At 44.5% G+C, this 25,870-nt stretch overlaps 1 protein-coding gene and 2 long non-coding RNA genes across 3 annotated transcripts in view; 2 read left to right on the top strand and 1 right to left on the bottom strand.

Moving 5' to 3' along the window:
• LOC116533679 overlaps nt 1-4,237 on the bottom strand; it is a 6,303-nt gene extending 2,066 nt beyond the window's left edge. The window contains exon 1 of the long non-coding RNA XR_004261402.1: nt 3,992-4,237. This is a non-coding gene — a long non-coding RNA (uncharacterized LOC116533679). The remainder of the gene's footprint in view (nt 1-3,991) is intronic.
• SLC26A8 (solute carrier family 26 member 8) overlaps nt 1-25,870 on the top strand; it is a 97,370-nt gene that overhangs the window by 22,310 nt on the left and 49,190 nt on the right. The window contains exons 4-6 of the mRNA XM_032253544.1: nt 1,304-1,485; nt 7,611-7,775; nt 8,778-8,927. Of these exons, the coding sequence (XP_032109435.1) occupies nt 1,304-1,485; nt 7,611-7,775; nt 8,778-8,927 (497 nt within the window). The remainder of the gene's footprint in view (nt 1-1,303; nt 1,486-7,610; nt 7,776-8,777; nt 8,928-25,870) is intronic.
• Nucleotides 16,573-24,555, top strand: LOC116533678. Its single transcript, XR_004261401.1, has 4 exons — nt 16,573-16,798; nt 18,740-18,741; nt 21,660-21,667; nt 24,229-24,555. It is a non-coding gene; the product is annotated as an uncharacterized LOC116533678 (long non-coding RNA).

Below are 25,870 nucleotides of genomic sequence, written 5' to 3'. Positions count from 1 at the left end.
AAAAAAAAAAAAAAAAAGAATAGCTCATGGCTGGGCACAGTGGCACATGCCTGTAAAATCCCAGCACTTTGGGAAGCCAAGGCAGGTGGATCATCTGAGGTAAGGAGTTTGAGACCAATACTTTGGGAGGACGAGATGGGTGGATCACCTAAGGTTAGGAGTTCGAGATCAGCCTGGCCAACATGGTGAGACCTCGTCTCTACTAAAAATATGAAACATTAGCCAGGCGTGGTGGTGGGCACCTGTAATCCCAGCTACTCAGGAGGCTGAGGCGGGAGAATTGCTTGAACCCAGGAGGCAGAGGTTGCAGTGAGCTGAGATCATGTCATTGCACTCCAGCCTGGGCAACAAGAGTGAAACTCCATCTCAAATAGTAAATAAACTGAATAAATAAAAGCTCATGTCTTTACTCATATTCATTGTGTGTTGATTTTACATTTGAACAACAAGAGAACAATTTTATTCCTACATTTCCAAGTTTCTGGGGAATCTCACAATCATTTCCAAGTATTTATAAGGGTTGTTAGAGATTTATTTCTGTTAGGTAAATTTTAAGTTAAGATTTGCCTTTGCTTTCTTATGTGGTATGTCAATATGCGGACTAAACAAAATAACGTTTGTAATAGGTTTAATTTAACTCAGCATCAGTATTATTTTTCTCCTATTGTTATTGATTGGTTTATTTATTTATTTATTTATTGAGAGGCAATAGCACAATCTCTGCTCACCGCGACCCCTGCCTCCTGAGTTCAAGAGATTCTCCTACCTCAGCCTCCCAAGTAGCTGGGATTACAGGCATGTGCCATGACACCTGGCTAATTTTGTATTTTAGTAGAGACGGTTTCACCATGTTGGTCAGGCTGGTCTTGAACTCCTGACCTCAGGTGCTGTGCCCGCCTTGGCCTCCCAAAGTGCTGGGATTACAGGCGTGAGCCACCGCGCCCTGCTTGATTGGTTTGTTTTCTAATATTTTCTCTACTGTCTCACTTTTAACCTTCTCTAAGAGCAGACACAGTAGCTGAGCCTGACACCCATTTCAGTCAACTTCTCATTCCACTTAACATGCCCACAATATGAAGAGACTAAATACCTAGACCACCATCACCTAAATTCCATGACTTGGTCACGATATGTGGAGCCACAGTTCTCTTTCCTGATCTTTCTTACTTCTCAAGAGCCACTTTCAAATGAGAAAAGTTATTCAAAGGAAGGACAATATGGAATTCAACCACACCTTGCTTTTGTCAGTATCAGCTTACCCGGACTAGAAACTTCACATTCTGCCTAACGTCTTCTTCCACAGGTTCCTTCTTCCTGGTGAGTGCTCTGCTGATCAATGTTCTGAAAGTGAGCCCATTCAACAGTGGTCACCTGGTCATGGGATCTTTCATCAAGGATGATGTTTCCACCCACTCCTACCTCGTGGGCTATAATAAATCCTTGAGTGTGGTGGCAACCACAACTTTTCTGACTGGGATTATCCAGGTAGGATCTGAGTCTTCAAATCCCTGAAAAGGAACCGAATAAAGGGGCTATAAACAGAGCCCTTCCTTGTATTGCTCCTGTGATCCATTGTGATATACCTGGACCTTCAGTGATCTGTTTCTTGAAAAATCAGAGGCTGTATGAATGGGCTGTCTCCTTAGTGACAAAACTTCTCTCTCCTCCGAAATCATCTACCACTGAATTGGGATAAGATATTGAACATTCTCTTCAGTCCTTTCTCCTCTAAGACAAAGAGTCTAAGGGGTGATGTTCCAGAGCAGTGGTCCCCAACCTTTTTCAACCAGGGACCAGTTTCCTGGAAGACAGTTTTTCCACGAATAGGGGGTCAGGACCAAGGAGGGTGGTGGTTTTGGGATGAAAGTGTTCCACCTCAGATCCACAGGCATTTGGTTATCATAAGGAGCATGCAACGTAGAACCCTTGCATGTGCAGTTCACAATAGGGTTTTTGCTGCTCACCTCCTGCTGCGCGGCCTGGTTTCTAACAGGCCATGAACCAGTATCAGTACTAGCCCGTGGCCCCAGAGGGTTGGGGACTCTCAGTCCAGAGTTCCACTCCTGACCTTATCTTTTTAAAAATTGCTTTGTATTTTTTTTTTTTGGACTGAGTTTTGCTCCTGTTGCCCAGGCTGGAGTGCAATGGCATGATCTTGGCTCACTGCAAACCCTGCATCCCAGGTTTAAGCAGTTCTGCATCAAAGTTCTGCATCATAGGTGCCCACCACCATGCCCAACAAATTTTTGTATTTTTAGTAGAAACAGGGCTTTACCATGTTAGCCAGGCTGCTATTGAACTCCTGACCTCAGGTGATCCACCCACCTCGGCCTCTCAAAGTGCTGGGATTACAGGCATGAGCCATGATGCCCAGCCAAAAATTGGTTTATATTCTATCAATAAGAATAGCCTAATTTAGCTGGGCATAGTAGCATGTGCCTGTAGTCCTAGTTATGCAGGAAGCTAAGGTGGGAATATCACTTGAGCCCAGGAGGTATAGGCTACAGTAAGCTGTGATCATGCCACTGCACTCCAGCCTGGGTGACAGAGAGAGGCTCTGTCTCAGAAATAGTAATAATAATGGCCTCATAGGCTCACACACTATCTTTGGGTTAGTAAGCTATAGAGTCAGATCTGGAATCCTTTTTATGTGCTGACAAGGACCACAGCTAAAGGAATGACTCACTGAAATCTGAAAACTTATTTTGGCACTGTCTTTAATTTTCTTTGAGAGTCTATCACCAAAAGTTCACCCACTGAACTAAAGTCACATCTTCCATGTTTATTTCTTTTTTTTTTTTTTTTTTTTAGACGAAGTCTTGCTCTGTCACCCAGACTAGAGTTCAGGGGCACGATCTCAGCTCACTGCAACCTCTGCCTCCCAGGTTCAAGTGATTCTCCTGCCTCAGCCTCTGGAGTAGCTGGGATTACAGGCACCCGCCACTACGCGCAGCTAATTTTTTGTATTTTTAGTAGAGACGGGGTTTCACTATCTTGGCCAGGCTAGTCTCGAACTCCTGACCTCGTTATCCACCTACCTCGGCCTCCCAAAGTGTTGGGATTACAGACATGAGCCACCGTGCCCAGCCTATCTACTTCTCTCACTCTCTTTTTTTTCCCCGCAACTAACCCACTCTCTAGTTTATTTTCACTGATCTCCCCGGGACTGTCTTTCATTAGGTAAAGATTTGTAGGGTACCTATAAAGGCAAGCTATCAAAGGGGGCAGACTCCAGCCCTGACACAATGAGCTGTGTGAACTTTGGTAAATTATTTTACCTTGGTGAGCCTCAGTTTCCTCATGTGTAAAGCAGGAATAATACTTGTTTTGCAGGGTTTGTAGGAGGATTAAGCGAAAAAATGCATGCAAAGTATTTAGCCTACAGCCTGTCACATCGTAAGCATGAATAGATTATAATTAGTGGCCACAGAGAAATGAATTTGATACTTTAACAGAGACCAAATATTTTTAAAAAAAGAATATATAGTTTCCTGTGGTTAAAAAGTTCAATCTCGTGGGATAAGACAAAATACAAGCAACCTTTTAATTATCAAGGGGCCTTATACATACTTTCTCTCCTCCTTCAAGCCTCAGCTTTTTTCATCTAAAAAAGGAAGAGGGCTGGGCATGGTGGCTTACATCTGTAATCCCAGCATTTTGGGAGGCTGAGGCAGGAGAATCACTTGGGACCAGGAGTTTGAGACCAGCCTGGGCAACACAGGGAAACCCCATTTCTATATAACAAAATAAAAAATTAGCTGGGTGTGGTGGCACATGACTGTAGCACACTACTATAGTCCTTATTTTAAGAAAACAAGGGCATAGAGAGGTTAAAAAAAAAATGCCCAAGCTTACATAGCTTGTAAGATAACAAACTGGGATTCAATTTAGGGTTGTCTGATTATAGAATCTGTGCCCTAGAAAATCTTAAGTGCAAAGTAATATTCATATAAGAGTTTAGTGCCAAAAGAACATGAAGTAAATAAATAACCTCTAGTTGAGTTGAAGTTATCTGGGAGGGAAACATCTCTTTATTGAGCCCTCCCTTTCATTCGTTCAACATTTAATACTGGCTTCCTATAAGAATGGCAGATAAAGCCAAGCAGAGTGGTTTACGCCTGTAATCCCAGCACTTTGCAAGTCTGAGGCCGGCGGATCACGAGGTCAGGAAGATAGAGACCCTCCTGGCTAACACAGTGAAACGCCATCTCTACTTAAAATACAAAAAAAAAAAAAAAAAAAAAATTAGCCGGGCATGGTGGCACGCACCTGTAGTCCCAGCTACTCAGGAGACTGAGGCAAGAGAATCACTTGAACCCGGGAGGCAGAGGTTGCAGTGAGCCAAGATCATGACACTATACTCCAGCCTGGGCAACAGAGGGAGACTCTGTCTCAAAACAAACACAAAAAAGAATGGCAGGTATGTTTCATCACACAGGCCAACCCTGCCTGATTGACAGTGGCTGCCTAGAATATTATGTTAACACGGAACGTGATGCCACATCACAGTGGGCAAGAAAGAGTTCTATGGTAATTGCAGATATTTGCCATTTACAAAGTGGAAGGCAGGGATAGTGTGAAGATGAGGAATATATATTTGCAAATATGAGTGATATATATTTGTCACTATTTTCAGATCTGAACTAGGTATTTTACATGTGTGATGACATTTAATCTATTCAAAACACTTTACATTGAGTATTATTCACATTTTATAGATGAGGAAACTGAGGTTCAGAAAGTTAACTTGACCACACTCACACAACCAGTGAGTGGCCGGGCCAGGACTGAAGCCACATTCTCCTACCCCAGGAACCATGCTTTTTTCATCACACTCCTTAAGGAAGAGGAATTTTACTGGGCTCTTGAAAGAGATGATGCAGGGCAGGCACAGTGGCTCACGCCTGTAGTCCCAGCTCTTTGAGATGCCAAGGTGGGTAAATCACTTGAGGTCAGGAGTCCAAGACCAGACTGGCCAACATGGTGAAACCCTGTCTCTACTTAAAAATACAAAAATTAGCCAGGCATGGTAGTGGGCACCTATAATCCTAGCTACTCGGGAAGCTAAGGTGGGAGAATCACCTGAACCAGGGAAGTGGAGTTTGCAGTGAGCCCAGATTGTACCACTGCACTCCAGCCTGTGTGACAGAGCTAGACTCCATGCCAAAACAGAAACAAAAACAAAAACAAACACACAGACAAAACAGATAATGCACATGGATTGGCAGAGATGGGAAAAAAGGGACTCGTACATACACACAGAAGTAGGAATCAGCCAATCACGCAAAAAATAGGAAGCGGATTGGCCTGACTAGAGTGAAAGAACACAATGGGCAGCAACGACAGGAGATTAAGGGAGGCATCGTGCCTGGCTAATTGAAAGCTTTGAAACAAAAACCTTTTAAAGCAAAAGGATGTATTGTTCCAAATTTGTTTGTTTTCTGAGAGCTTTTTTTTTTTTTTTTTTGAGACGGAGTTTCACTCTTGTTACCCAGGCTGGAGTGCAATGGCACGATCTCGGCTCACCGCAGCCTCCGCCTCCTGGGTTCAGGCAATTCTCCTGCCTCAACCTCCTGAGTAGCTGGGATTACAGGCACGCGCCACCATGCCCAGCTAATGTTTTGTATTTTTAGTAGAGACGGGGTTTCACCATGTTGACCAGGATGGTCTCGATCTCTTGACCTCGTGATCCACCCGCCTCGGCCTCCCAAAGTGCTGGGATTACAGGCTTGAGCCACCGCGCCCGGCTGTTTTTTGAGAGCTTTTAGTGCAGTGGAGAGTGAAGTGACCATCACAGGCTTTAAGACTTCTGTTCTTTCCACCCTGCTTACTGAAAAGTCTTCATTGGGCTGTGCCAGTTTTCTTAACCTACCGTCTTTTTGTTTTTTATTTTTCTTGTTGTGGAGACAAGCTGTCGCCATGTTGCCCAGGGTCCTCTCAAGTTCCTGAGCTCAAGCAACCCTCACACTTGAGCCTCCCAAAGTGCTGAGATTCACAGGCGTGAGCCACCACACCCAGCCTAACTGTGGTTTTTTGTTTTGTTTTGTTTTTTTAAAGATAGGGTTTCTCCATGTTGGTCCAGCTGGTCTTGAACCCCTGACCTCAGGTGATCCGCCCACCTTGGCCTACCAAAGTGCTGGGATTACAGGCATGAGCCACCACGCCCAGCACTGTGGTTTTTGTTATAAAAGATGAACAACTCAAACAGTAAAAAAAAAAAGGGTATAAATTATCAAATGTTGTTTGTCCCCAACCTCTAACCCCATTTCCCAAAGGTAATTTCTGTTCATCATTTGAGGTCTATCCTTTTAGATCCTGTGTGTATAAAATTTTACTATATACTATATAACATACATCTTATATATGCATGTTGACATGCAAAGTACCTTTTTAATTTTCTTCAGGATATGTATAATCAAAAACAATAATTTAATTTCTCAGTAAAGATAAGAGTCAAAGGCCAAGAAGTTTGAGCTTGATCCCAATGTTTTGGAATTCTCTTCTCCTTTGTGAAAAGCGGCATTCCTCAGGGAAATATTAACATCTCCTGTAAAGGGCTATCAAAGCTTCTAATGAAAGAGACTTTATTTTTTATTTATTTATTTTTTTTAAAGACGGGGTTTCACCATGTTGGTCAGGCTGGTCTTGAACTCCCGACCTCAGGTGATCCACCCGCCTTGGCCTCCAAAGTGTTTGGATTACAGGCGTGAGCCACCACGCCTGACCTGAAAGAGCCTTTAAAAAGGCAAAGGCAGGCCGAGCACAGTGCATTCATGCCTGCAATCCCAGGGTTTTGGGAGGCCAAAACAGGAGGATCACTTGAGATCACGAGTTTGAGACCAGCCTAGGTAACATAGCAAGACCGCTGTCTCTGTAAAAAATTAAAAAAAAAAAACCAAAAAACTGGGGAGGCCAAGGCAGGCAGATCATTTGAGGTCAGGAGTTCAAGGCCAGCCTGGCCAACATGGTGAGACCCCATCTCTACTAAAAATACAAAAATTAGCTGGGCGTAGTGGTGCACACCTATAATCCCAGCTACCGGGAGGCTGAGGCAGGACAATTGCTTGAATCTGCGAGATGGAGGCTGCAGTGAGCTGAGATCGCACCACTGTACTCTAGCCTGTGCGACAGAGTAAGACTCCATCTCAAAAAAAAAAAAAAAAAAAAAAAAAAATTAGCCCAGTGTTTGTGCCTGTAGTCCCAGCTACTTGGGAAGCTGAGGCAGAGCATCCTTTGTGCTTAGGAGTTTGAGGTTATAGTGAGCTCCGATTGTGCTGCACTCCAGCCTGGGCAACAGAACAAGACGCTGTCTCATAAATAAACAAATTGGCAAAGCCTTGTTCTGATCACCTTGTCCCTGTTTTCCCCATGTTAACCTAGAGGGCAGTAGATTCTAGGGCAAGAACTTAAGTGCTCACAATGAAGTGGGCTAGCACGTGTCGGGAGCCTCTGATCAACACATAAGGACCCACATTATCAACTGTTGCTCATTAGGGAAAGAGTTACCAAAGGAGCCTATCTTAACTTTCCTGCTGGAAACCCTTATATTCCTGGAGAGCACTGCTGGATTGAAGATATTCTGCCCCACTCTGGTTTTCTCTTCTCTGCAGCTAATAATGGGCGCATTGGGTTTGGGCTTCATCGCCACTTACCTTCCGGAGTCTGCAATCAGTGCTTACCTGGCTGCTGTGGCACTGCATATCCTGGTGTCCCAGCTGACTTGCATCTTCGGGATTATGATTACTTTCCATGCCGGTCCCATCTCCTTCTTCTATGTGAGTAATTTCAACTCTTACCCAGAGTTACAAATGCCACTCTCACCTCCAAAGAGAGGTGGACCTCAGTAGAGAGACTCCTGCCCATTCCAAAAGGAGACACAGCCAATAGGCAGCTCAGTCAAGAGGATACTAGAAATATTTTCCTTCATTGGAATATTAGGGTCTTGATTAATTGCAGATGCCAGTTAGACCATGCTTTCAGCTGACAAACCATTCCAGCCTTTTTTGTTTTATTTTATTTTGTTTTTGAGATGGAGTTTTGCTCTTGTTGCCCAGGCTGGAGTGCACGATCTCGGGTCACCACAACCTCTGCCTCCCAGGTTCAAGCGATTCTCCTGCCTCAGCCTCCTGAGTAGCTGGGATTACAGGGATGTGCCACCACACCTGGCTAATTTTGTATTTTTAGGAGAGATGGGATTTCTCCATGTTTGTCAGGCTGGTCTCAAACTCCCGACCTAAGGTGATCCACCCACCTCGGCCTCCCAAAGTGTTGAGATTATAGGTGTGAGCCACTGTGCCTGGCCATTCCAGCCTTTTAAACTATCATTATATACATTACAATTTGGCCTTTAAGATATTGTATCTATTACAATTCTTCTCATTACCTACCTTATAACAAATATGTATCCTAAAACATCTAAAGTATATACAATACTAAGTAGCTTCTCAATGTAAGAATAGGATAGGAGCTAAGCTACAGTATATTATTTGAGAAAACAAATAACTATTGGCTTATAAATGGAATGTCTAGGTCCTGTCCATTATACTAAAACATACAGTGTATTCTCTCCTTATACTTATTAAACATTAATGTTGTTTTTAACAAAAATGCCCACCCCATCGTGCTTGCCCTCACTGTTCTAGTAATATCCATCAAGACCTTCATGCCCAGAAACTCTGCTTAGGAATTTCTTTCTGAGTTAATCTACAGTGCCAATTTCTAAACTTAGCCAATTATTATACCCCTTTCTAAGCCTCTGTAATTTTATTGTCTTTCAGAACATAATTAATTACTGTATAGCTCTCCCAAAAGCTAATTCCACCAGCATTCTACTGTTCCTAACCGTTGTTGTTGCTCTGCGAATCAACAAATGTATCAGAATTTCTTTCAATCAGTATCCCATCGAGTTTCCCATGGAATTGTTTCTGGTAGGTGTTTTCGATGTCCCAAATTCATAGTTTGCATAATTTTAGTATTTTTTAAAAAACATATTGAAGTGAATTGTGTAAAAGCTGAATATATTTAGTTTTCAATATATGCTTATATTTGTGAAAACATGCTTATTTTCTTTTTCTAAAATAGTTTTAAAACTATAGCCAGGGCCGGGCGTGGTGCCTCACGCCTGTAATCCCAGCACCTTGGGAGGCCGAGGTGGGCGGATCACCTGAAGTCAGGAGTTCAAGACCAGCCTGACCAACATGATGAAACCTTGTCTCTATTAAAAAAAAAAAAAAAAAAAAAAGCTATAGCCAGACGCAGTGGCTCACGCCTGTAATCCCAGCACTTTGGGAGGCTGAGGCGGGTGGATCATAAGGATAGGAGATTCAGACCATCCTGGCTAGCATAGTGAAACCCTGTCTCTAAAAAAATAAAAATTAATAAATAAATTAAAAATAAATTTTAAAAACTATAGTTGACAAATAAAAATTGAATCTATAGTTTACAATGTGATATTTTGACATAGATATACATTGTGAAATGTTAAATCAAGCTAATTATCTTTTATTTATTTATGTGTTTATTTATTGACAGAGTCTTGCTGTGTTGCCCAGGATGGAGTTCAGTGGTGCAATCTCAGTTCACTGCAACCTCCATCTCCTGGGTTCAAGCAATTCTCCTGCCCCAATCTCCTGAGTAGCTGGAATTACAGGCGTGTGCCACAATGCCCAGCTAATTTTTGTATTTTTTTAGTAGAGATAGGGTTTCACCATGTTGGCCAGGTTGGTCTCAAACTCCTGAACTCATGTGATCTGCCCGGCTTGGCCTCCCAAAGTGCTGAGATTACAGGTGTGAGCCACCACACCCTGCCTAATTATCATTTTTAATTTTTTTCACTTTGCAGTCCAGCAGCAGTTATTATTTTTGTTGTGAGAACATTTAAGACCTACTCTCTTAGCAATTTCAAGTATACATTGTTGACTATAGTCACAACAGCACAATAGAACTCTCTCACAAAACAATTTTATCTATTGCCTCTTTCTCATAATATTTCAAAGACAAGGGTTTTTTTCCCCCATATCAAAGTAATATAGGCTTATTCTTAAAAGTTTGAAAAACATAAGGAAGTTTAAAAAGGTGGTAGAGGAAAAGAAATTCCTATAGTTGCACCATCCAAAGTCAACTACTATTGCTACTTTAGTACTTTCAGATATTCACTTCTTCTCTCAAACATATGACAGGCCTAGGCTCAGTGTTGGTGAATTTCCATCTTTTTCTTTTTCTTTTTTTTCTTCTTGCAAACTACACAAAGAGAAGAATTTCCATCTTTTTCTACATAAACATTTTATTTTTATTTTAATGTAGTTGAAATCATACTGTTATTCAACCTCCATTCCTTCTCGCTGTGCAGCAATAAGGAAATTGAGGCAGCTCATCCCTAGACTTGAACACAGGAGCATGTCTAGATTAGAACATGTCAGACTTAGAGGATCTTCCTAAAAAAATAAAAATAAAATAAAACCCAGAATTGAGGCACAAGCAATCTCATGTTTAAATGATAGCAGACAAAGGGCCAAAGAATCAAGGAGGAAATGAACAATCTTTTCCTGTGACTAGCACCAGAAACAACACAACGTTCACTGAGAAACAATGGGAAGATTTGAACAACTTGTTCAATAACAACCCATACTCAACCCCCAGCCTTCAGAAAGAAATGGCCTCAAAAAGAGACATGTATCCAACAGTATATGTTTGGCTTAAGAACCACAGAGCAAAGCTCAGGAAAGCAAAAATGCAAGCATATTCAGCAAACACAAGAAGCTCAACAACAGCAATTAGCTGAGGGTAGAGTCAAGACCAGTCCTTCCCAGGGAAATAGAGATATACCAGCCAAATCTCCTAATGATGCCTATCCTGTAGCTCTAGTTTATGCAGATCACTGGGCACCCAGGTTGTGACTCAGCTTCTATCCCAGTTTTAAGGTCCCTACAGATGACTTTGTTGTCCACAAAATAGTTCATTTTGGCTGCTGCCAAGATCCTAGAATATACTGCCTCTTCTTCTATTCCATTTTTGGAATCCTGAGTTTGTTCTCCATGCTTCCATTCTAATTCTTTTGACTGTTCACCTCTACAACGTAGGGAGAGGTACTAGACACAAAAGGCCACATATTGGAATGCGTGTAATGATTTCCTACAAGAGAACACTTTTCAGCAATGAGGAACAAACTGGAGATACACAGACATACACGTTCTATATACAACATGGATGGATTTCAAAAACGTTGTGTGGCACAAAAGAAAAAAGACACAAAAGGCTACATACTATATAATTTCATTACATGAATTCCTGGAGCAGGAAAAACTAATCGGTCATGACAAAAAGATTAGTGGCTGCCCATGTAGAAAAATTAAATAGTAAGTGGCACGAAAGTATTTTATCAGGGTGATGGAAATATTTCATGTGTTAATTAGGTGTTGATCAGGATGGTAGTTACCTGGTGTATAAATTCTCAAAACATACAGAACTATATATCTAAATGCTGTGCATTTTATTGTATCTAAATATACCTTAATAAAAAATAAATATGGCTGGGCATGGTGGCTCACGCCTGTAATCCCAGGACTTTGGGAGACTGAAGCGGGTGGACCATAAGGTCAGGAGTTCAAGACCAGCCTGGCCAAGATGGTGAAACCCCACTCTACTAAAACTCTAAAAATTGGCCAGGCATGGTGGCAGGCGCCTGTAATCCCAGCTACTAAGGAGGCTGAGGCGGGAAAATCGCTTGAACCCAGGTGGCAGAGGTTGCAGTGAGCCAAGATTATACCACTGCACTCCAGCCTGGGCAACAGAGCAAGACTCCATCTCAAAATAAATGAATGAATGAATAAATAAATAAATAAATAAAAGAAATTGAGGTAGAGGAGCTTTATTGTTAAATGTTTTTTCTAATCCATATCATTGGTAAGTAGCAGAGCTAGCGTTCACTGTCTAATAATAATGTTTATTGTTTCTTTTTTATTTTTATGTTTTTTGTGACAGTCTCACTCTGTCACCAGGCTGGAGTATAGAGGCGCGATCTCGGCTCACTGCAACTTCCACCTTACAGCTTTAAGTAATCCTCCTACCTCAGCCTCCCAAGTAGCTGGGACTACAGGCGCTTGCCACCATGCCCAGCTGATTTTTGTATTTTTAGTAGAGACGGGGTTTCACCATGTTGACCAGGCTGGTCTGGAACTCCTGACCTCAAGTGATCCACCTGCCTCAGCCTCACAAAGTGCCAGGATTGCAGGCATGAGTCACTGTGCCTGGCTTCTTGTTTCTTCCCTAAAATCTGCTGATAAAACTTATCAGATAAAGCTTATCTTTTACAGTTATAATTAATATTTTACAGTGATAACGATATTTTCATCAATAAAGCTCAGGTTTTCTCAGTCAGCATTTTTCATTTTAAGTTAATACCTGAATTCTTGGCTGTCAATGAGAATTATTTCCTTTTTAAGTGCTGGTCTGTGACAAAGATGCTTAAAGTTAACCAAGTAATCATGTGCTCCCTGCACTTCCCAGTCTCTCTTGCAATTAGGAGGACCCTGTGACTTCTGAGCCAAAGTACAGGTAAATAGGTGCAAGTCCCCTCTACTTTCTTCCCCTGCTGTGATGATGACAGGGGCAATATGTTAAGAAAATGGAAGCCCCAGGTGAAATTAGCTCAAATACTTGGGGCATTGTTTGCGAAGAAGATGCCTAAGAGACACCAACCTACCATGGACTAACTTCAATGTGTTAAAATGCTACAATCTCATGGCTTGTACATTGACACAGCATAACCCATCTTATGCTGTCTTAAGATGGGTTCTATCCTTTTCAAGGTTGAAAAATACTGCTTTGGGACTTTAAGCTTTTTTTTTTTTTTTTGAGATGGAGTCTCACTTTGTCACCCAGGCTGGAGCGCAATGCTCGATCTCAGCTCATTGCAACCTCCACCTCTTGAGTTCAAGCAATTCTCCTGCTTCAGCCTCCCGAGTAGCTGGGCCTACAGGCGCGTGCCACCACACCTGGCTAATCTTTTATTTTTTCAGTAGAGATGGGGTTTCACTGTATTAGCCAGGATGGTCTCCATCTCCTGACCTTGTGATCCACCCGCTTCAGCCTCCCAAAGTGCTGGGATTACAGGCGTGAACCACCGCGCCCGGCTAGACTAAGCTTTTTAATAAGTGTTGACTACTTCTTGTAGAAGTGCATACTCTTTTCCTTTTGAATGTTTGAAAAGCTATTAATTCATAAAGGCGGGAAGCTGAAAGGCTTGTTTTTCAAAAGACTTTTCAAAACCCTGAAGGCAGTTCCAGCAATCCCACTATTGGGTATATATCCAAAGGAAATGAAATCTTTTTTTTTTTTTTTTTTTTTTTTTTTTGAGACGGAGTTTCGCTCTTGCTACCCAGGCTGGAGTGCAATGGCGCGATCTCGGCTCACCGCAACCTCCGTCTCCTGGGTTCAGGCAATTCTCCTGCCTCAGCCTCCTAGGAAATGAAATCTTATGTTGAATAGATATCTGCACTCTCATGTTCACTGCAGCACTATTTAAAATACTCAAGTTATGGAATCAACCTAAGTGTTCATCAACAGATAAATGGATACATGTGGTATATATAGGTATTACTGGATAGACAGTAACAAAAAATGATTTTAAAAAATGTGGTATACATATACGATGGAATACTATTCAGCCTTTAAAAAGAAGGAAATCCTTCTCCTTAAAGTCTGAGTATTTGATTTAAAAATAAGATAAAATAAAATAAAAAATAAAAAGAAGGAAATCTTGTTATATGGGACAACATGGATGAACCCAGAGGACATGTTAAGTGAGGTAAGCCAGGCACAGAAAGACAAATACTGCATGATCTCACTTATATGTGGAATCTAAAAAGGTTGAACTCATTGATGGGAAGAGTAGAATGGTGGTTACTAAGGGCTAGAGTTACCAGAGTGTGGTTTGGGGAGATGTTGGCCAAGGATACAAAATTTCAGTTTGATAAGAGGAATAATTTCAAGAGAACTGTTGTACAACATAGTAACTATAGTTAGTAACAATGTATCATATTCTTGAAAATTGCCAAGAGAGTAGATTTTAAGTGTCCTCACCACACCAAAAAAGATAGGTAGGCTGGGCATGGTAGCTCACACCTGTAATCTCAGTACTTTGGGAGCTTGAGGTGGATCACCTGAGGTCAGGAGTTCAAGACCAGCCTGGCCAACATGGTGAAACCCCACCCCTACTAAAAATACAAAGTTAGCTGATCATGGTGGTGTATACCTGTAATCCCAGCTACTCGGGAGACTGAGGCAGGAGAATCACCTGAAGCCAGAAGGCAGAGGTTGCAGTGAGTTGGGATCATACCATTATACTCCAACCTGGGCAACAACAGCAAAACTCCATTTAAAAAAATAAATAGGCCAGGCGCGGTGGCTCAAGCCTGTAATCCCAGCACTTTGGGAGGCCGAGGCGGGTGGATCACGAGGTCAAGAGATCGAGACCATCCTGGTCAACACGGTGAAACCCCGTCTCTACTAAAAATACAAAACATTAGCCGGGCATGGTGGCGCGTGCCTGTAATCCCAGCTACTCAGGAAGCTGAGGCAGGAGAATCGCCTGAACCCAGGAGGCGGAGGTTTCGGTAAGCTGAGATCGCGCCATTGCACTCCAGCCTGGGTAACAAGAGCGAAACTCCGTCCCTAAATAAATAAATAAATAAATAGATATGTATGTGAAGCTCAATCCAGTCATTCCACAATGCATATATGTATTTCAAAACAACACGTTGTATGTGACAAATATATATGATTTTTATTTGTTAATTCTTAAAAATAAAACCTGGAAGCAAACAGTGCTCTAGAGCTCAGGGAACAATGTGTATATGGAGTTCGTAGGGGTGCAGCCAGAGGCAGCCTCTCCTTTTCATAGAACCCAGCCCAGCTCTGGCACCTTAGGAGGCTGCAGCTTTGGAGTAACCAGCAGACAGCACCCATGAACATCTTCACTCTGTCACCAGGCTGGAGTGTAGTGGTGTGATCTCAGCTCACTGAAACCTCTGCCTCCCGGGTTCAACGATTCTCCAGCCTCAGCCTCCCAAGTAGCTGGGATTACTGGTGCACGCCACCATGCCCAGCTAATTTTGTATTTTTATTGGAGACAAGGTTTCACCATGGTGGCCAGGATGGTCTGATCTCCTGACCTTGTGATCCAACCACCTCTGCCTCCCAAAGTGCTGGGTTTACAGGAATGAGCCACCACACCTGGCCCAGCCCTTTCTTAAGATACATCAGCACCAAGGATCAAAGTGATGTTCCTTCACGCAGTCTGTAAACCCAGATGTATCTGACACAGGCCTCAATCAATTCAGAAAGTTTACTTTGCTAAGGTTAAGGATGCGCCCATGACACAGCCTCTGGAGGGAGGTCCTGACGACATGTGCCCAAGGTGGCCAGGATACGGCTTGCTTTTATACATTAGGGAGATACAATAGATCAAGCAATACGTGTAAGATTAACATTGGTTTGATCTGGTAGAGTGGGACAACCTGAAGGGGTAGGGGCTTCCAGATCATAGGCAGATTTAAATTTTTTCTGATTGGTAATTGATTGAAAGAGTTATTATCAAGAGAAAGGAATGACTGGGTTATGGTGAGGGGTGTGGAGACCAAAGCTGTGTCGTGTAGATGACGCCTCCAAGTATCAGGCTTCAAAAAGAATGGGTTGTAAATGTTTCTTATCAGGCTTAAGGTCTGTTTTCACGTTAATGCTGGTTGGTTTTTACTGAATTCCGAAAGGAAGGAGAGATATAATGAAACGGATCTAATCCCTGCTTTAATCATGGTCTGAACTAGGTTTTTCAGGTTAACTTTGGAATTCCCTTGGCTGAGAGGAGGGGTCCATTCAGATGATTGGGGGCCTTAGAATTTTGTTTTTGAATACATTCATTTCATCTCAGTAGTACCAAAAAAAAATTTTTTTTGTTTTGTTTTTGGTTTATACAGCTTTGAAAGCAATCAACATGAACCAGAGATATAAGGGAAGGAGAGACGTGAGAGTGCAAAGCATGTTGTGGGTTGACTATGGCTGACAGATTGGTTTGTGAGCCACAGTCAGAATAGTCCTTTGGGGGCCAGGCGTGGTGGCTCACACCTGTAATACAAACACTTTGAGAGGCCGAGGCAAGTGGATTGCTTGAGGTCCGGAGTTTGAGACCAGCCTTGCCAACATGGTAAAACCCCATCTCTACTAAAAATACAAAAAAATGAGCTGGGCATAGTGGTGCATGCCTGTAGTCCTAGCTACTCAGAAGGCTGAGTGAGGCAGGAGATTCACTTGAACCCAGGAGGGAGAGGTTGTAAAGCAGGAAAGCGGCTGCAAAACTAACCTCTGGAACACTGAACTGGGAAGGAAGGGGTGATTTATTTGGCCGGGGAGCGAGGCAGCATAGTTGCCTAACAGCCAAGCTCAGCTCACAAAGAAAGTCCCTGCTCTTTTAAAGGCTTATACTCTAGAAATTACATGTGAAAGGGTCTTGGGCCATGGAGCAGGGTGGGGTACAGTGACTTATGTGGGGGTTTGATTGTGTTTAAGTAAAAACAATGCCTTCCAGAAAGATTCCTCCATACCATGCTTGCAGATCTATAGGAGGGCAATTAAAGGTAACGTCTGGTCTGCCAGCCTTTACTTCTCCAATTGAAATGCAATGTGGAAGTCAAGGGGGAGGTGGTCTTAAATGCTTAAGGGTGATTAAGGGTCTCCTTCCTCACTCCCCTCTTTGAGAATCTCACCTATAACATTAGTGAGAGTTCTCACTCTCATTCTCATTTTCGTGATCCTCTGAAGAAACTTATTGATCATTGTAAGGGGTATTGCCGATTTAAAATGAGGAAACTGAGGCCACTGTAAGAAAAATAAGTGTCAGTTTATTCACCTCCCGGGAGAGGTTCTATGGTCTGGGAGGGGGGCCAGAGAGGTCGAACTGACTTTCTGGGGTGTGGGGTTTTTGTGGCTATGAGTAACGAGTAACAACAGGGTGTTCTGATTAGCTCTGGGGGACGGGAATGGGCCGCTATTGGTTGGTGGGTTGGCAGGCAGGTTTTTTGGTGCAAGATTTGGTTAGGGTTGCATCAGCCGGAATTCCCGACTGGAGGGCTGGGTGCACAACTGGGTGCTGAGTGCAGAGCTGGGTGTTGAGTGCAGAGCTGGGTGGCTGTCCAGGCTCCTGATGAGGCATCCGGCCTTACAATAATGATGCATATACTATATTTGTGATGTAGTTTTCTGGTTAACTACAGCAGTGATGAATCCTCTAATCATCTGAAGGAATAGGGGAAGCAAACAAGGGAGTAGCAAGCAAACACCTATTATTATTACAACACTTATGATGAGAGTCTTGAATCCGCCTAAGGATGAGAACCAACCTCCAAACAAGGATTCAGGGTTAAATCCATGCCATACCTGCACAGCCATGTGTGCCAGGTTGGTCATGTCTTTTACAATATCCTCAACTGCTTGATGCTGGTCGTCTATGTGTAGACAGCAGTCAGTTAGTTTGAATTTTTCACAGACTCCTCCTTCAGCTGCTAGCAAATAATCTATGGCCAACTACTTCTGATAAATCGCATTTCTCATTTGAGTTTCTTGTCGGGCCAAAAGGACAGAGCTTTGTCCATTTCATTAACAAGTATTTCCAAGGCAGCCTGCAACTGGATGATCCAATTGCGCATATACATAGGAGTCCGGTGTCCCCATGAGCCATTCTCCGCCCATGTGGCTGGCCCATAATACTTAATAATTCTTTCCAGTGGCCTCTCATTATCCTCCCATTCACCTATCTTTATACTTCTTTTCTCCCAGGTGGAGTAGACTGGATGTGCTAACAGCCCACCTGTCTTGGCAGACAATAGGAAAAAGGAAGGCTTAATGATTCCTATGACACAGCTACCTGTCCATCTTTCAGGCAGCTGTACATATTCTCTATGTCCACATATCCAGTACAACCCAGCCTGGGGCCATCCAGTCTCTCCAATATCCAGGATGACTCCAAGCATCATGTAATTTTGGAAATTTTAGGAGGGGGTTTTTCTCTGTATGGTTTGAGCTCCAGCAAGTCGCAGTGTCCACTGTTCCCTTATACAGTTGCTGCCCTAGGCAGCTAAGCTTTCCAACTGGAACAGTGAAGTCTGTTCCTTCTCTGGACAAACTATTGTCCAATAATCGAAACCTTTAGAACCCAGAAACTGTTGGTCTGAATTCTTTGAACTGAGGTCAGGTCAGGAACAGGGTTAGAGGGTACTAACTCATGGGCTTCCCATGGTCACCTATCACCCATGGTAATTTCCCCACATACATAGCAAGAAGTGACATTAAGCGAACGGACCACATTTTCAGCAAGTTGGAGGAACAAGTTCTTTGTCTTTTTCGGAAGTTCCAGCACTGGCTCATTTAATATATCATAGAAGGGCTGGTATACTGGCTGGGCTGAGTGTTTTTGGATTTTTCCCTGAATTTGGATATTGACTCTGGGATCAAGCCCTTTCCCATCAATTCCTAGCAGTACACTCTCCCCTTTTTCCCATTTGGGGTCTTGGGAGTTTGTGATTATTAATTCTACTGGGTTACAATGTCTTGAGCCTCAGGGGACATTACTCCCTGGAATGGTGTCCACCCCTTTTACAAGGCAAATGGGATTATTTGTATTATTTTTCCAAGTGGCCCAGATGACGCGTGACCAAAAATGCATTTACTGCACCAGTAGGTTTTCTGGCAGATGTACTTATGCTCTTTTGCATAACTTTGTTCCCATCCAAGGGAACCACAGTCCCCCAGATTGGAATGATAGACATTGATGGCTGCACAGGCATCAAACCTTAGGGTGACTTGTTTTGGGCTTCCCTTCTCCTCTGTTTTTGCTATTAACTTAGTAGGGCTGTTCCATCATCCTGTTAGGAGTTTAATTTCAAAAGTCGTATGCATAGGGGGTTCTGATGGATTGTAGCAGACATCGGGCTGTCCATCCCCTGGATTACACACCTTATGCTGAGTACCATTATATAAACAGGTTCCCTTCTGTGTCCCTGTACATTCATAATTACTGTAGAACAAAAGAATGGCAGTAACGTTCCACCCTACCTCAGTAACCTGCTGCACACACTGAGAGCATTCTCCAAAATCAGTTAATGTTCCTACTGTAAAAGTCCAAATCTTAAGAAGAGTAAGTCCCACGATGAATTTCCTTATGCTTTGGCCATGCACAGACCAGCCAGCTTCTGCGATGTGGCTGGAGCAGGGCTTGTTGTCCTTTTCAAGGTGATTCTATAGTTGTTGTCTGGGTCTGGTCTAGCTTCCCAAGTTTCTGCTGCTGCCAGCTTGACGCAGCTATGGTGGATCCAGGCTGTGACTCCCTCACCTTTAAGGCTGCGGGAGTGGTCAGGATCACGGTCTGGGGTCCTTTCCATCGTGGCTTCAGAGGGACTGCATTTTGGTCCTTTATCCACAAGTGATTACCTGGTGAGAAAGGGGGAACTGGGGAGAATAAGCTTACAGGGCATCTTTCATTTACCCAGATTGAAATACCCTGAGTGATTTTTCCTAGAGCTTGCAGCTGTTGTCCTAGCTCAGTATTTCCCCACTGCTGAGGAGTTCCCGGGAGTGTTCGCATATGGGAGGGGGCCTATGATATGATAAGACTTTATGGGGGGCTATAGGGAGTACATCTAATGTTGAATGACACCAAGGGAAGTGCCTGCACCCACTGTAATTCTGTTTCCTGACACATCTTCCCTAAGCTGTCTATCTGCTCCATCTTCTGCTTGGAGAAAGTCCTTTTCTTCCTGAAGTTAACAGTCCTTTTTCTTTGTACAGCACTCCATGCACTTGAAGAATTAGAAAGGCATACCAGAGGCTGGGTGTGGTGGCTCATGCCTGTAATCCAAGCCCTTTGGAGGCCAAGGCGGGAGGATCACCTGAGATCGGGAGTTCAAGACCAACCTGACCAACATGGTGAAACCCCGTCTTTATTTCAAAAGAAAAAAAAAAAAAAAAAAAAGAAAGGCATACCAGAAATTAGTATAAAAGTTCACAGTCTTTTTTTTTTTTTTTAAGATGGGGTTTCTCCATGATGGCCAGGCTGGTCTTGAACTCCTGACCTCAGGTGATCCACCCACCTCGGCCTCCCAAAGTGCTAGGATTATAGGTGTAAGCCACTGCGCCCGGCTATAAGTTCACAGTCTTATCTTCAGATAAGAGCAGCAAGTTCAGCCTCCTGAGCCAAAGTACACTGAGGCAGTGGCACAATCCCGATTACTGTGTTCAGAGTTACTACCGCATAGCCTGCACACCCTTCTCCTTGTGGATTAACAAAACTGCCTCTAACCACACACAACCCCCAGTCTACTACCGTCTGTGGTTGATCCTGAAGATTGGGCCTGCTGGAATAAACTGAGTCCAATACTTCAACACAGATGTGTTTAACTGGGCCTTCTGACACCGGGGGCAAAGTGGCAGGGTTTAAGGTGTTGCAGACCTCAATGGTGATGCGGGGATTTTCACATAGCAGACTCAGGTATTTGGTTAACCTCGCATTTGTTAACCAATGATGTCCTTTGGTATTTGTTAGAGTCTATACCGCGTGGGGTGTTTTGATATTTAAATTTTGCTGCAGGGCTAGCTTGTGCTAGAAGGGCAGTTGCTGCCAGGGCCCTTAAACATGGGGCCCTCCTTTAGAAACTCCGTTCAGCTGCTTGGAGAGATAAGCTACAGGCCTGGGCCAAGGTCCCACTATTTGTGTTAGAACTCCAACCGCCATTTTTTCCCCCTCTTTCTGACACATACAGCGTGAGAGGCTTTGTTAAATTGGGTAACTCCAAAGCCAGGGATGACAAAAGTCTCGCTTTCCGTTCCTGATAGGTCTGCCGCTGCTGGGATCCTCATTCAAAGGGTTCCTTGTCTTCCTCCACTCCCCTGCTTTGTCACTTTGTATAGGGGTTTGACCAGTAGTGCGAAGTCTGGAATGCACAATTTACAGAAACCCATGGCTCCCAGGAACTCTTTCACCTGCCTTCTAGCCTCAGGTTCTGGCAGGTTGCAAATGACTTGTTTCCTTTCTGCTCCGAGGCCGCACTCTCCCTTCCGGATGGTGAACCCAGATATCACACTTGCTGTTGACAAATCTGGACTTTTTTTTTTTCAGGCAGAGTTTTGCTCTTGTTACCCAGGCTGGAGTGCAATGGCGCCATCTCTGCTCACCGCAACCTCCGCCTCCTGGGTTCAAGCAATTCTCCTGCCTCAGCCTCCTGGGTAGCTGGGACTACAGGCTTCATCACCATGCCCAGCTAATTTTTGCATTTTAGTAGAGATAAGGTTTCACCACGTTGACCAGGGTGGTCTCGATCTCCTGACCTCGTGATCCACCCTCCTCGGCCTCCCAAAGTGCTGGGATTATAGGTGTGAGCCACCGTGCCCGGCCCTGGGCTTTCTTTTTAGACACTTTATACCCACAGTTCTCCAGGTGCCGAAGTAAGGCATCTGTTCCTTTAGCGTACCCGACTGCCATGGGGTGTCCCAATAAAAGGTCACCAGCATATTAGAGCAGCATGTAGCGTAAGTCCTTAGCAAGAAACGTCTGAAGGTCACGGGCTACTGCCTTCCTGAAGATGGTGGGAGAGTTCTTGAACCCCTGGGGAAGCCAGGTTCAGGTGTACTGGGTGGTCACACCTGTTTCTGGATTCTCCCATTGAGAATACAGAAATGCAAACTGTTCCTGACCCTTTGAGGCCAGTTCAATGCTATAGAAAGCATTCTTTAAGTCCAAGCAAGTGAACCAACTATCCTCTGCTGACAATCCCAACAGCATGTACAGGTTGGGTGCAAGTGGGTGCAAAGTCACTGTAGTCTGACTAACCAAACGCAAGTCCTGCACTGACCTGTAGTCTTCGGTCCCTGGTTTATTTAGGAAGACTCTCCACCCCTCCACTCAAGGGACTGTGAGAGCCGTGATAATCCCTGCCTGAGGCAGTTTTAGCCAAAGGGACCCCTTCTCAGTGACGATGATAGCAGGAGCTCTTAGTTTGCCTAGCAAGTCTCTCCCCAAGAGGGGTAGCGGGCAGTCCGACATGTACAAGAACTGATGTATAACCTCATTGCCTCCCACCAAACAGGTTCAAGGCAGACGGAAAGACTGTTTCTCTTACATCCCAGTAGCTCCAACAATATTGGTTGTTTTCTTTGATAGGGGGGTTACAGGACTGTTATCAGGACCATGGGCTCTTTGGGGGCAAATGATCCCAGCCCCCTTCAGTCTAGTAGCCCCTCCATTGGATTGAACAGAGCTCCTTCACTTTCACCTGAAGCCTCGTGCTTAAGAGCACCCTGTTTTCCTGCTAACTAGGGGCACTTGTCCTTCCAGTGTCCCACTTCCTTACAGTAAGCACACTGGTCACACTGCAGGTGTGGGTGACTAGACTGGGTAGCTTTCCAGGAGCCCCCCTTTTCCCTACCCTTTTGGGGGCTCTCCTGTAATAGCAGCAACTATCAAGTCAGTGTTTTGTCCAGGCTGACGCTCGTTTTCTCTAAGACTCTCTCTACAGCTTACCACGTCTCTGCTCACAAACACCTGGTTAGCTATTTCCAGTAACTGTGATGTATTCATGCCTGCAAATCCTGCCTGTTTCTGCAATTTTCTCCTAATGCCTTCTGTACATTGACTGACTAATGCCATATTTACCATACGTTGGTTTTCAGGGCTCTCAGGATCAAAAGGAGTATACATGCAATAAGCTTCACACAGCCTCTCATAGAACTGTACCGGGCTTTCCTCTTTCCCTTGAATGACCTCAGAGACTTTATTGATGTTTGTAGCCTTCTGGGCGCCCTTTTTCAGTTCTTCCAGTAAGGCCTCTGTACCAGATTAACGTTTGCATGCCCTCCGGGGTGTTTGGATCCCACTGGGGGTCCAGCCCCTGGTAACTGGACCCTGGCATACTCTTGGGGGTTATAGTAATCTGCAGGAACATGCTCCTCCAGCCATTTAGAAGTGGCTTGGAGTACTCTGCCATTCGTCTGTGTTAAAAAGATACATAAGCAGCTGATTGCAATCAGCCCAAATGGGGTTATAAGTCTGAATAATAGTTTGCAGTAGGTCAATGAGAGCTTGTGGCTTCTCGGTATAAGACGGGTTGTTATTTTTCCAGTTGATAAGATCAGCTGAGGTGAACAGCAGGTACGTGAAAACATGCCTTTCCACCATGTGGCGGTCCTCATCCACTCCCGTATACCGCTGCTCTCTTAAAGGCATCTGCACCCCTGCTTTGGGTCTCAGATGGGCTGCTAGAGGTGGGGTTGGAGTTCCTCCTGGGAAGCGGGCAGCTATGGGAGGAGTCTCTCTGCCTTCTCTCTCGTCTACTCTGGGTGGTTTAGGGGTGTGCAATTCTGGTGGGGGTGCTGAGGATTCAGGCCCAGGGGCAAGGAGTCCTTGAGGAGGAACGGGTATTATCGGCAAAAACTCCTCTGCTGTCAGATTTTCCAGGCCCTTGGGAGTCTGTGTCTCTGCCACTGAATCTGCCAGGACCCTGGGAGTCTGTATCTCTCGGTGGGTGGAGCAGGGTTTTTACCTAGCTGCCTGTCCGTTTGCTATTAGTATGGTTGCTGCCTGTCCTTTCAATCACTGTGGGAAGTTTAGAATGAGCTACAGCCACGTATCTATATATGTGAATTGATCAGGGTGTCCTGGCTCACCACATGTAACTTCATGCCATAATTTGTAGACAAGAGACCTGTCTAGGCTCCCATCTGAGGGCCAATCCACCCCAAATGCTGGCCAGTCTACTTCACATAAGGTCCTCAGCTTCCCTGGTGTCATAGTTACTCCATAATCTCCACTAAATCCCTTCTTGAAATTTTTCAGCATAGTCCCTAGAGGGCTACGCTTGCTATAAGTATGACCTATGTTTTGCACCAAAAAAACAGTCCTCGCAGACAGTTAAGAAAGTTTACTTCACCCTCAGTTCCTGCCCGGCACAGCACAACACACCCTCAATCACTTTCGCTTCAGGCTGGTAGGATCGTCTCCCACTCGGGGAGTATTTCAGGTGCCTCTTGGCATCGGAGCATTCGTTAATCCCTCCACAATGCCTAGATTGTGAAGATGCCTCCTTCTAGCCATTTGCAGATCGCCCCTAATCCCAGCCAGCCCCACAATTCACTCAGAGCATGGGGTCCTCTCTCATGGACCTGCAGCCCCCACATTTCACAGCTGATGAGTCCAGTTGGACCCCTCCAATCACTCACACAATCACACTCCTCCCCTGCCCAAATCGAAACCAAAAAACAAGACTTCCAAGGTTAATCACAGAGAGAGCGAGCCAAGTACAAGAGTGCCAAATCCAGCACATGTGTGTGATCAGGCCATGCTTCCACCTAAAGGAGGTGGGCAAGTGTCCCAGGATCAATCCTACCGTGTTTCTGTTGTCCGGACACTCCAAGTACCATTCCTTCTTGCTGTTCAGTCACCGGGTGGATCCACACTGCAGGTGCTTTCCTGCTCTGCTCTGGCGAGGCTTTCCACTGGGCCAATACCTGCCCAGGAGCGCTCACCCAAGCAGGCGGGAGCATCACCCAAGCAGGAGCCCCCTGCAGGGATGCTCTGAAGGGCTAGGCAAAACCGCCTGAAAGGCTGTGCTGGCCGTCCGCCAACCGAAACTCATGTCAACCTCTCGAACACCAAACTGGGAAGGAAGTGGTGATTTATCTGGCCAGAATCTTGGCTGTTAGGCAACTATGCCACCTTGCTCCTGGCTGAATAAATCACTCCTTCCTTCCCAGTTTGGTGTTCTAGAGGTTTTTTCGCAGCCACTTTCCTGCTTTATTTGCAGTGAGCCGAGATCCTGCCTGGTCAACAGAGTGAGGCTCCATCTCAAAAAAAATCCTGCTGGGAGTGGGGGCTCAAGCCTGTAATCCTAGCACTTTGGAAGGCAGAGATGGGTGGATCATGAGGTCGAGAGATTGAGACCATCCTGGCAAACATGGTAAAACCCCATCTCTACTAAAAATACAAAATTAGCGGAGCTTGGTGGCGCGCACCTGTAGCCCCAGCTACTCAGGAGGCTGGCGCAGGTGAATTGCTTGAACCCAGGAAGTGGAGGTTGCAGTGAGCTGGGTGCAGTGGCTCACACTAGTAATCCCAGCACTTTGGGAGGCTGAGGCAGGTGGATCATGAGGTCAGGAATTCGAGACCAGCCTGGCCAACATATTGAAACCCTGCCTCCACTAAAAATACAAAAAATTAGCTGGGCATGGTGGCAGGCACCTGTAATCTCAGCTACGTGGGAGGCTGAGGCAGGAGAATCGCTTGAACCTGGGAGACAGAGGTAGCAGTGAGCTTAGACCACACCATTGCATTCCAGCCTGGGTGACAGAGTGAGACTCCATCTCAAAAATAAAAATAAAAATCCTGGGTTGGGTGAGTTGGCTTATGCCTGTAATCCCAGCACTTTGGGAGGCCAAGGCAGGTAGATCACTTGAGGTCAGGAGTTCGAGACCAGCCTGGCCAACATGGTGAAACCCCATTCCATTAAAACAAAAAAGAAAGAAAACCCTTTGGAGAATGCTATAAATAATTACAATGCTCTATGGGGTGAGGTAGGGGAGGAAACAGAGGTCCAGCAATAAAATAGGTGAAGGCTTAGAAAAATTCCAATTTAGGCATTAACCTTTTTGTGACCTAATTTGTACTCATAGGCTATTGAAGCCTGCAGTACACTACCTATATACATGTAAAGTCAAGTGATGGGGTCACAGTTTCTGCCATATAGCAGGGATTGGAGATGCAGATTATGTTAAAACATGCGCTATGAATAAAGAGAAAACCCAAACAGGCTTTGTGTGAGCAACGTGGCTGTTTATT

The sequence above is a fragment of the Sapajus apella genome, unplaced genomic scaffold (genome assembly GCF_009761245.1).
Source record: "Sapajus apella isolate SASKATOON/1434 unplaced genomic scaffold, GSC_monkey_1.0 scaffold83, whole genome shotgun sequence".
Taxonomy (NCBI): domain Eukaryota; kingdom Metazoa; phylum Chordata; class Mammalia; order Primates; family Cebidae; genus Sapajus; species Sapajus apella.
This window is presented reverse-complemented; position numbering and strand designations above follow the sequence as displayed.